We start from the raw sequence: 12,319 nt of genomic DNA, 5'->3' as shown, positions 1-12,319 counted from the left end.
TCTGAGAACCAGGAAGTTCCAAGAGGATTGCACAGAAAGGGAGAAAATTTTTTAAAATCAGCAGTGTGATTAGTGAGGGCACTGAACAGCAATCAGTGAATAACTTGTTTGCTTTGGAGTTCGCTCTTACAGTGCTGTTTTACTCTGAAAAATGCCTGCCTGAAAACAGCCCCTCATAATTCAGTGCTGTTCCTTGTGTGTACTGTGAGTATTCACACTCAGCTCTGCTCACTTCATTGATTAAAAGGCTTTTTCCAGTTACTTGAGAGAGAGCAAGAGCCTTATTCCCTTACTCCTTGTGCATCCGCGGCATCGTTTGCTAATGGTTGATCTACACTCAGTTTGTGTATGGCTTTAACTATACCAGTTTAGAAACGGATACAATGAAAGCAGTAACAATTCCCCAGTGTGGATGCAGTTGTATGGTTATAAAGGGGTTTATAACAGTATAGCAACAAACAGCGTGTGTGTAGTCAAGCCCTAAGTTCCAGTCACTTACACTTACAGTGCTAGTGATGTGTTCAAAGGGAACAAAAAGCCAGCTTGACGCTCAGAAATGAGGCTGAGCTCTTTGTATGGGAAATCATGGCGTGATCAACATGAAGCCCCCTGATGCCAGTCACTTTTCAGGGCAGAACTGCACTTTAATGGCTTCTCCCTCCCTGTCCCCCCATTTTTAAAAAAAATATCTTCAGAATATTAAAGTGCAATGCTTCAATAATCCAGTTTCTACAGCACAGCCTGTAGAAATTGGATTATTTAGTTGGGGTTGGTCCTGCTCTGAGCAGGGGGTTGGACCAGATGACCGCCTGAGGTCCCTCCCAACCCTGATCTTGTAGGATTCTACCTCTCTTCTATTTATCTCTAAGATCATTTGCATGACAACAGTACTTGCATTTTAGGGCTCTTCTGCTCTCACCCGGAGCTCATTTTACCCTCTGACATCAATTGAACACTGTGGAAGCGATTGCAGGTTTACAAACAGGATTAGGATTGGCTTCAGGTGGAGGACAGAACAGAAGTCATCGTTTTCATGACGCAGTTTTAACAATAAAGAACAAGTGAAGATGAAAAGCAGAAATATGAAATTGGAGCTAAACTGCTTCTAAGTGGAACATTTTCCAGAATTTCCATGGATGGATCAGCAGTTCTTCAAGTAGTTTTAGAATTATGAGGGGACAACTAACTCCATCTATTAGTAAATTAAATGCTGTAAGCAGGTCTGTCATAGAACCACAGACGGTCTTTATCCACAGCAGCTAATAAATTAAGCATCCAGTGTTCTAAAACCATTTCATAAGGGTTTAAGAGCTACCTTTTATACAGCAAAACTAAATGTGTATAGCACATCTTCATAACAAGGCTTTCTCCTGGCACTTTACAACCAATGCATTAGAGCACCCTGGTTATATATGCCAAAATCCTATGCCAAATCGTCTACATTTAAATTTAAATACCATAGGCAGGCTTGACATTTCAAATTGCTGCTAGGAATGAATTCCTCAGCACGGCCCAGCTCTGAAGTGGATGTTCTGAGTTGGCAAATGGAAAGTTCTACATCAACATCAGTCATTCCTGGGGTACAGCTAGTTCGGGTGTGTGTGTGCGCGCAATTCTTTAACAGGAAAGCAGCGTAGATCTTGGAGCATTCAGGGTGTCCTCTGAATTTTCAGCTCCTGTGACAAGTCTTGCTGTTGAACTTTGAGCCAGCTGCCAACACTCTGTGTGATGCCGTATCACATCCCTGAGACAGGCAAGCAAAGCATTGCAGGAGCTCGTTTCTGTGGTCACTAGGGCACCGGCTGCTTCTAAATCTGTTTATGCCAATAGGTACTGCTGCTCTCAAGATGGTAACATTTTCAAAAGCATCGAAGTGTTTAGGAAGCCTATGCCCCACTGTCCTTACACATGAGACTTAGGTTCATAAGTGGCGTAGGCTTCTGAGGAACATTTCACCTTTTAAGCTTTTAAAGCAAAATGTTTCATGCAATAGCAGAAGGCTCATGGGTGACTCAGGCTCCTGATAACTCTAGTGAAGACCATGGAACCATGTTCCCCATTGGCCTGGCAGATATAAGCAGAGGGACCCAACCATCCAAATCCCGACTGCTCAGAAGCATTTATACCATCGCAGACAGTATTCAGACAAACAGAGAGCACAGCCTGTTTGCTGGCTTCATGCATTTATGAAAGGTTACCAAGTGAATTCCAACTAGAAAGATTCAATATAAATTAGAACAGAATTGGCAAGAAGTTGCCCGGCTGTTGATCTTGATAATTCAGATGGAGAGTGTAAGAGTTACTGCTGGAAAATTCAGTTTGATATTTTCACAGAGGGGAAATGCCAGGGGGAGGAAATTGCCAAATATTTACAAGGGCACAGCTCAGTACTGCATGTATGAAGTCAATGTTTAATTGCAGGCTGGAGGGCAAAGCAGATAAGTACCCCAGAGATCAAGTGCACCACGTAAGAAGCAGAGCTTTGTTTATACCACTGAGCAAGAAATAAAAGAGAAACATGAAAGCAGGACACAAGTTTATTGGTGTTAACAAACAGATAAACAAGAACCGCACAATTGGTTAAGCAGGCACATCATGACGACGGGAAAAGAGAGCATCTTAGTTCTTTGAAGCATCAAATAGTGGCCAACAGGGGTGGCAAGATATCAGACTAGATGACCCTGTGCATGTCGCCTGCTCTGGCAACACCCGTGCACACACTGCAAGTAGAAAGATGGACATGGGCTGGGTGGGAAATTGCTGCAGGTGAAGGAAAGCTCTCCCCCATTTCTGTGATATCACCTCTTTAGATGTTGAGCTCTTTCAGGCAGGGGCCTGCTTTCCCATCAACTGTGCAAAACTGCCTAGCTATTTTGGGATATGGCATAAACAGCGAGTTCTCTTAAGCAGCTCTATCAGTTAAAGTGACTTTTTATTCACAAAATCAATAGATAGAAAATAAATTAATGAGCAAAGGACTAGTAATAGGGAGAAACCACAGCCAGTTTCTCTGCTGAACACAGAACCAACCGGGCAGGGAGTAGCAGAGATAGAAGGTCTGGGTGAATATTACTAACTTGGGCTCAAAGTGAACCATAGTTCCAGATCTTTTTCCCAACATATGGCTGTTGGAGGCGTACTCAGATTAAACCTCCCATGAGGACAAGTTGTTAAGCAGATCAGTGAGGCAGTGATTGGGCATCTGTGAAAACACATTTCCATCTCAGAAGGCACTCCTTGCTGGTAGCTGAAAGTTACCACAGGAAAGCTGTCCCAAGACCTTCTTAACAGCAAGGATCACAGCCAATGTGGTGAATGGGAAAGGACAAATTTCTGACATTCAAATCACAAATTGTTTCTATTGCCATTAAAGTCCCATTCAAGAAGCTAACTATCGCAGGCATTGACTTTAGAGAGATAGGAAGTGGCACCCAGCAGCTTTCAAAATGAAGTACAATCATTTAGGGTGTAGGATGTCATCCTGTTCGTGAAATGAAGATCTGCAGTGAGGAGGGATCAAGGTTTCTTTTCTACTAGGTGGGTCCCTTTTGTGATGTCTATATCGAACACAGTCACGTTACCCTGGCTGCACATGCCTTGGCCTGCAAAGAGACCTTGGGATTAAGTAACAGGCCAACCATGAAGAAGATATTTCCCCCCTCAAGCAGCTTTGCCGTTTCAGCTTCATTTAGGAGAGGGAAACCTCAGTGGCTACGACCTCTCTTTCTTTTTCTATCACGCATACCTTCCCATCATCCAACTTTATATTTATATCCTCCCTAAATGCTTACTTCTGAACTAGTTTTTACACTTTCCAAGTAATGAACATACAGTCGATGATCAAGGGGAAGGTACTGTATTGAATTTTACTATAAGAGGATTTCCCCCGCACTATAACATGGATCTTAAATTCCTAAGAGTTCACAAATTAAAAACTAAATTAAGCCTCCAGCTAACTGAGTATTTGCTCTGAATATTTTTATGACAGAGAATGAGAGCATCTTTGGTATTCGGACAAAACAAACAAAACACAGGAGTGAGATTAATTGTGTGGGAGTCTATTTTAAGCTCCATTCAGACCTTCTTAAGTTTACTCTTGATGGATCTTCAGAGTCCGATCTGTTTACTTTACTGCCAAAGCCCCGTTTCCACTAGATTTGCCTGGGCACCGCATATGATTTGAAGTTTTTCTTCATGGAGGTTTCAGTCCTCGGGCCTTGAAGATCCTTTGCAAAGACTGGAAACCCCAGGTAGGATGTCTCCAAAAGATAGTATATGAAAAGCACTCTGAGGCCCTTCTATCCAATTACCAGATTCCTGAACTGCACAGACTTCAACATTTGCTTTTTGGTGTTTTCTTTAATATTTAATTGAAGCTTATTTTTTTTTCTCCATGCACATAAATGGATAAAAAGATCCACTGGTACATGAAAGTCTGTACCCCTAAATCTTTGGGAACTGTCCCAGTTCCTGATTTTATGACATTATTTCCCCAGGTCTGGATAGTAACTTTGACTGGAAAGCTCATTCTCATGGCGAGAAGAAACAAACAATACCATTATTAACTGGCTATGCTGCTGCTTGCATAACCAAGTTCCATGCTTTCTAGTTCAAACTGTCCATTTTAGAATTTGAAGCTTTTGGGGACAGGAATGGAATCTTTCTAAAATAGCCAAAGCACCATGCAGAGTTGTCATGCAACCTACATTTATAAGAGTAAGGATTACATGGAGAGAATCCTGCACGTGTTCAAAAATTTAAGCTTTCATATGCAAGAAATAAGATCATAGTTAGATTCTAACAGCTGCTACCCCAGAACAGGTCGCGGTTCCATTCTCTATTAGCTTCCTCCCCGTGCTTTTCTACCAAAACTATCCGGGTGTTTGGAACAGTATATTTTCCTTGAACCACCATTTATTTGGGGCCAGTTTACAATGCCCTGACTCATACTGAACAGTGCCCTGCACCATGAGTAGGCTCAATGACTTGAAAAGAAATGCCTGTAGGGGAAGGGTGGCACCACCTGGCTCTCCATGATCCCATTCCATTCTAGCCTTGAAAAATTAGAGGTGATGCCTGCTAACGCAGGAACAACCAACATTTTCACTTAAAACAACAAAAGTGTAAGATACACTATGCGCAGTGCAGTCCATCTAGTATTACACAGGAGCTCACACAGTAGCCATCTGTACTTGAGAAAGACCTGAATATACACTTCATATTGCAAAGAATCTGCAACCACAGGCCCTTGATGGAAAGACAGGGAAATATACCTGTTTCTAATCATTGTAACGTGTCTCTTTCACTTTCCGAGTAACAGAACATAGCTCAGCTCCTAAACAAGAAACCACTGGATTAATCAGCTGGTAACATTGAAGTTGTGTTAACTAATCACATTAGATACCCAAAGAAAAACTGATTGCCTGTTTCCCAGAATCCCACTGCTTACATGTCTCCTTTAATTCTTTTTATATTTGATTCCTGCAAAAACCTTTTCCTACGTAAACTGCAATTTGAGCTTTTTGCATTAGGCTCATGTACTGATGCATGGTTTCTATCATTTTCTCTCCAATCCACAGCAGGTATCTGTTCCTCTTAAACACCTTTCCCAAAAGGAAGGAAGAAAGCACGACTCTTAAAAAATATAACTTTTGCTCCAACACCATTCAGTATTTTCCTGTTTATTGTATACACATTACTCCAAGAAGGCTGCTGCATATAGGATCTAAATGAAGTAGGTGAAAGCTCTACGATTGTATTGCCAGCTCAGGGAAGATTTAAGCAAAAGGTACCAAGTAGCTATGGGGGACAAAGCTAGATAAAAAGGTAACCAGAGTATTGTTATTCATTTCTTATAAAACAGTACAGAATTGCAAGACACTGTACAAAATGAAAGCCAAGCTCCTGCCCCAAAAAGTTTGCAATGCAGGTTAAAGGCAAACAACAGGGACTGAAAGACAAGATGAACGTCTGCTGGTTGAGAGGTTAGTGAACATGACCTGAGGATTACCAGGGGTTTTAAATGATTTAGTCGATCCATAAGTCGCTATGGTATATAAATAAGAAGGGCGTTCCAGGAATAGAGGACAACTTAAAAGACTTCACAGAGGTGGAGATGAGGAATGGGGCATCCAAAAAAGCAGCATGAAGGGAGGCAAAAGAAGACAGTAGAGAGAAAAAAGATATGGAGACAGTGACCGCACGTTCAAGAGATGACAGACCTGGGAAAGAGTTTTAGCAGAGAGAGGATGGAAAGGGATGGACAGACCACAGAAAGGTTACAAAGATAAAACCCTGGTGATCTGGTGAATGTGTCTGTGGGGGAATCCCCTGCTCCAAAATACCAAGGTCATGGGGAGGAGACCAAGGGGGAACCATGTTGATAACAGGTTTTGATATATTCTGCTCTGATTCAGCTTTCAGTTCAGGAATTTTTCTCAGAGTAATAACAGCAGCTACATTTTGTAAAATGACACGGGGCTGAAGGGGGAGAAGAAGTTCAACCAGAGCGGTGGTAGTTTTCAACCACCATGTGGAATGACATGGGTAATGTGATTTAGTGGTTTCCAGCAGGGATGTTACACAGCAACTCTGTAAATATGGCCAACATCATCTCTTTAAAACTGGAGTCATGAAATGTATGCAGAGAAGAGACAACCCTCTAGCAGCGCACCCTAAAATACACTGACATTCTGCAGCTAATCATTTCCTAACAGTCCACAGAATTTCTGAGGAGGAAATTGTTTGCATATCAATGTAAACAGTATGTTTACCTCCATGTTTCATATCAATGTGAACAGTATATTTACCTCCATGTTTCTCTGGTATCATTAATGAGGAGCACAACAGTTAATCAAAGGCAGCTTCCAACGTAAGTCGCTCCCAGAACGGAACTAGTTCATTTCCTGACATACACCCTAGAAAAGCTCCTAGCTGCTGCAGAATTTTGCCATGAGATTCTGCAGCAAATATGTATTTAGAAAAAACCACCACGTCCATCTCCTCATTCGTTCTTTGTCTCCTCTTCTGAGTACATCTCCCATTGTAATGGATCTGTGGATTTCCACGCAGAAATAGATGAATCATATATATTAATTACTGAGTGAGCATAGTATGCAGAACCCTCTCTTCATTGACAGGAACTAATGAAGTCTGCAAGTTTCAAGTGAAACTTACAACTCTATGTCTCTCTTCCTATGCTGGATAAGATCCCTACAGGCCAGGAAGCTTTCATGGCTCTGAATAAATTAACACAAATGTTCAAGAGGGAGAGAAGGATTCTAACTTAGAAAGCACTAATTTAGCCATCTAATAACAAAAGCCTTGGCAGTATTTTCTTTATTATTTATGATGGGTGATGCAGACCAACAGAGAGATTTTCTGAACTGGGTACTGCATTCAATAGTGATTTTTAGAGCTCTCCTGACATCAAGAATATGCCAGACATATTTTTTAATTTTTTCACATGAGCAAAAACGACGACAAAATAGTAATTTCTTAAATCTGAGTTTATTTTTGGAACAAAGGCTGTGTTAACTCTTAGCAAAATTTTGCCCTTATGTGAGGTGCAGTACTGCTGTTCCCCGATAAAACATCCACAACCGAAAAAATCTCTTGCCCAAGTAATTGTAACCAGGATGACACTCCTTAAATGAGAGAAATTCTTCAGGTCACTCCTGACAAGGAATCAAAGGGGTGCTTAGTCTATGCATTCTGTACGAGAGTTAGGTCCCAAAGTGGAGCAGTTGTTGAAGTAAGGTTGAAAAACGAGGCAGCTCTTAGAAAGCTTATGTCTGGATTAGAGGACACTCTGGCTCCTGCTTGCTCTCTCTTGTGAGCTGGAAATAGCTACCACTTGGATTTTAGAGTCTGATTTAGGCCCATATTAAGATTTTACTGTAAGACCTCAAATAACAGTAAGTGTGTGTTTGCGCATATGTGTGTTGTTTGCCTTGCCTTGACTGAAAATACCCATGCTAATGATTTAACTCTAGGCCTTCCCTATAGTCTGGGCCCAGATGCCACTTGTAGAATTTTGGTCCTTGAGAGTGGATTCCTCTTGCAGAGGAGGCATGACATGGAAGCATGGATGCCATCGGAATTGGATACAAGAACCAGGATCTCCGAGGACAATGTGAGGCCACCTGCTTCAATTCTGATATTGTAAAATTCTTCATGTGCTGAAGAACATGGTGAGCAGAAACAAACAATCACGCTTTTGGCCATGGAAGACAGAGCATAACTGAAACTATGGCCTATTGCTCTCTCCATCTGGAATAAGACATCAGTAACTTCACTGAACCTGGATGCAAATAGGTCCATTGATGGACAGGGGATCCATGGCCCAACTTTACTCAAAGACATTGGGCTGTAAATTCCACTCTCCTGGCCTCATTCGTTTCTTGCTTAACCAGCTGCTGTGCCTGCCCAGACAAGCTGCGCTGGAAGCGGAGCTCTCTCAGTATCAGAAAGGGGCTTTCCAGCAATCTTCCTGCAGAGCCCCCAAGGCCAAGTAACAGCCCAGTAATGCTTGAAACCCACTAAGTCAAATATTAATCATTTCCCTTTCTGGTTGTTTGCTTTTATTTTCTTGTTGCTCTGAGCGGGAGGTCTAGTAAAGCCTTCCTGCAGCGGCTGGAGACAGATTGAGCTGGTTAAGGCTTCTTTCAGGCCAGAAGGGACCATCGTGATCATCTAGTCTGACCTCCTGCACACTGTAAGGCCACAGAACCTCACCCACCCACTCCTGTAATAGACCCCTAACCTCTGGCTCAGTTACTGAAGTCCTCAAATCAAGATTTAAAGACTTCACGTTATAGAGACTTCACCATTTACTCTAGTTTAAACCTGCAAGTGACCCATTCTCCATGCCATAGAGGAAGGCAAACCAACACCCCCTTCCCCCCCCCCCCCCAGGGTCTCTGCCCCTCTGACCCAAAGGAAAATTCCTTCCTGACCCCAAATATGGTGATCATTTAGACCTTAAGCATGTGGGCAAGACTCACCAGGCAGACACTTGGGAAAGAATTCTCTGTAGTAACTCAGAGCCCTCCCCATCTAGTGTCCCGTCTCCAGCCGCTGGGGATTTTTGCTAATGGCAGCCACCAATGGGCCACATGCCATTGTAGGCAGTCCCATCATATCACCCTCTCCATAAACTTATCAAGCTCAGTCTTCAAGCCAGTTAGGAATTTTGCCCCCACTGCTCCCCTTGGAAGGCTGTTCCAGAACTTCACTCCTCTGATCGTTAGAAACCTTCACCTAATTTCAAGCCTAAACTTTTGATGGCCAGTTTATATCTCTTTGTCCTTGTGTACACACTGGTGCTTAACTTAAATAACTCCTCTCCCTCCCCGATACTTATCCCTCTGATGCATTTATAGAGAGCAATATCTCTCCCCCCTCAGCCTTCTTTTTGTTAGGCTAAACGAACCAAGCTTTTTTTGAGTCTCCTTCCATAAGGTAGGCTTTGCATTCCTCAAATCATTCCAGCAGCCTTTCTCCGTACCTGTTCCAGTTTGAATTCATCTTTCTTAAACATGGGAGACCAGAACTGCACATAGCATTCAAAGTGAGGTGTCACCAGTGCCTTGTATAATGATACTAACACTTCCCTATTTCTACCGAAAATACCTCGCCTGATGCATCCTAGAATTGCATTAGCTTTTTTCACAGCCACATCACACTGACAACTCAGTCATCCTTTGATCAACTAATACGCCCAGGTCTTTCTCGTCCTGTCACTTTCAACTGAGAAGTCCCCAGCTCTTGGCAAAAATTCTTGTTAGTCCCTAAATGCGTGACCTTGCACTTTGCTCTATTATTCATCCCATTTCATCTTACAAGGTCATCCAGATCTTCTTCTGCGGTTTTCTGGCCCTCCTCCGTATTGGCAATACCTCCCATCTTTGTGTCATCTGCCCATTTTATTTGCACCCCCCCACTTTTTGTGCCAAGGTCAGTAATACAAATATTAAATATGACTGGTCCCAAGACCAATCCCTGTGGAACTCCACTAGTAACCTCCCTCTAGTCTGAAAGTTCATCTTTCAGCATGACCCATTGTAGTCTCCCCTTTAACCAATTCCTTATCCACCCACAGTGGTGGGCACTTTAGCCTGACATGACTGATGGTTCTGGTATCTGCCTCCAAGGAGTTGCAAGCAGGTGCAAGATGCATTGAAACTGATCTGCGGACTTTCCCTGGGAAGAAGAAATTCCAGTCTAGGTAGATATTACCCTTGAATGTCTTCTCCTGAACATGCTATGGATAAGGGAAATATGCAGAAGTATAAACCAGGAACGAATACACTGAATGGAGCAGTTGCTTTTAAAATCCTTACACAGGTGACCAATACAATCTCGATGCACACCTTAGTTCTGAATGCTCTGAAATTTGCAGTGTTACTATAAATGTACAGATGGTTCAAAAGTAAAAGAAGCAACAGTGTTAACAGAAGAGGGTCTGTACTTTTTAAAGTTTATTTTATTTAAAAAGTCTGCTTTTATTTTGTGCAGACTGGTAGAGAGACAATATTGTTTAACTTTTCCTCAGAATTAGAAATAAATTTTACATTTCCTTTTATCCGGGATCTTGTATCTCTGTTTTATTGCCCTGTTATACTGTACTGTACCTGGATTTGAATGACCAGAGAATTTATTGGCTGTGTTACTCAAAACAAAAAAAAACCTTTGTGGAAGACACTTCTACCGATGACTTTGTTTGGAATTGTCTCTCTAACCTTTCTTGTTATTGTGTATCATCAGAGTGTGATCACATCAAACTATCACAAAGAAACAATACAGAAACTTATTTATCTGCATTAGTGTGAATGTGATCATCACTCCATATTTCTAAAGCAAATGCACCGTGGGAATTTTTCTGAAATAAACAGCTCTCAAGTCCATCCGTGCTTGTTTGGCAGTGCAGATATTCAAATGGGAAGGTGTAAAAGTCAAATCTTCAGGATTTGGCACATGGAACTTTTTGTCCTGCAGATTTACTGTATAATAGTTTCAAGTTGAGACAAGGCAAAACAGAAAACTTAGAAGGCAAATGGCAAGAGCAAAATGCAAATTCAAGAGGTACAATCTGCTAGTGTAAGTATTATGAGTTTTCCTGCAATAAACACCAAGAGGGAATTTCAGCCAACAAGGACCTTCAAAAAGGTATCATGTTCTTTTATCCAGGTACGGCATATCCAAGATCACGCAGTTCTACTAAAACCTCTAAACCCAGATGAGGTCTATGAGGCCAGTAGATATAACTCCCACAAAGACAGAAAAAGACAGCTATAGCTCAGATGAAGTTACAACTGTTATTATGCCAAACTTGTCGGTTCCACATACATCATTGCCAAAAGTTAAGAATACAGTCTAAAGAGTTCTGCTTAAGAGGTTTCAGAAAGAGGGTAATTAAAAGAAGAAAATAAAACTAGTTTAATACTCTACTCTCATTTAAGAAGAATAGGTTTGCACAGAAAATTAAACATGAATGTGTGCGCCAACTGCTAAAAATAAACACTGGGAGCATAGTTTGTAAGATACATGTCATACCATCAGGAAGCTGTTTGCAGGACAAGGCATCATCAAGGTCCCTGGCAGTTGATGGATCAATGGTGAAGATGCATTCTTTCCTATCAAAGAAAAAAAGGGAATTTTAACATCTTTTTTTGTTTTGCACCAGACACACAGCCCACCAGAAAAGTCCCACCAATAGATAAGTTTTCTGGAGGTAGGCTGTTGAAACATGTAACATCTTCCAATCTAATTGTTTTCCCATCTCCAGAGATTCCCCAGTCCCTCAGAAGCAACCTTCCCACATGAAAAAGGTATTTGGAATAATGGAACAATTAGAGGATGGTGTCTTGTGTTATGTTTCCCCCCCTCGGAATTGTTTGTTTTACATAGGTCTCATCATTATCAATTTTCCTCCACAAAAGTAAATAATCCATCCCACAAAGTTCTATTGGGCTGAAAAGTCCTTTCTGCCCCAAATCCTTTTTGATGAAGTCAAACAAAAATATGACAATTTTATACATTTTTTTTAAACAATGTTTAGAACAACCCACTTTGGCCTAGTGATTTGATACTGGAGTAAGCGGTCTGAAAACAGAGTACAATGGAATGGGAGCAGGGTGGATAAAAATCAATGATTTTTTTTTTTAAATAAATAATAAAAAAAAATTTATTTAAATCAGATTGATTTTTTTAAATCATCAGTACAATACTAAATCTCTCTCTCGTTTAAAAAATAACAGTTACAATTAAATCTCATCACAAACATGCTAAACCTACACTTACAGTCTCATAAAAATGA

The 12,319-nt window shown here is 41.3% G+C and overlaps 1 protein-coding gene across 3 annotated transcripts in view; it reads right to left on the bottom strand.

The window, feature by feature from the left end:
* DIS3L2 (DIS3 like 3'-5' exoribonuclease 2) overlaps positions 1–12,319 on the bottom strand; it is a 261,720-nt gene that overhangs the window by 110,477 nt on the left and 138,924 nt on the right. For all 3 annotated transcript variants that reach the window (XM_067561129.1, XM_067561130.1, XM_067561128.1), the window contains one exon: positions 11,557–11,636. In XM_067561129.1, coding sequence (XP_067417230.1) covers positions 11,557–11,636 — 80 coding nt within the window. The remainder of the gene's footprint in view (positions 1–11,556; positions 11,637–12,319) is intronic.

The sequence above is a fragment of the Emydura macquarii genome, unplaced genomic scaffold (assembly GCF_026122565.2).
Source record: "Emydura macquarii macquarii isolate MOO-44397 ecotype Brisbane River unplaced genomic scaffold, CSIRO-AGI_Emac_v2 contig_2365, whole genome shotgun sequence".
In the NCBI taxonomy this organism is placed as follows: Eukaryota; Metazoa; Chordata; order Testudines; family Chelidae; genus Emydura; species Emydura macquarii.
Note: the sequence above shows the minus strand (reverse complement) of the source record. Positions and strands in the feature narration are given on the sequence as shown.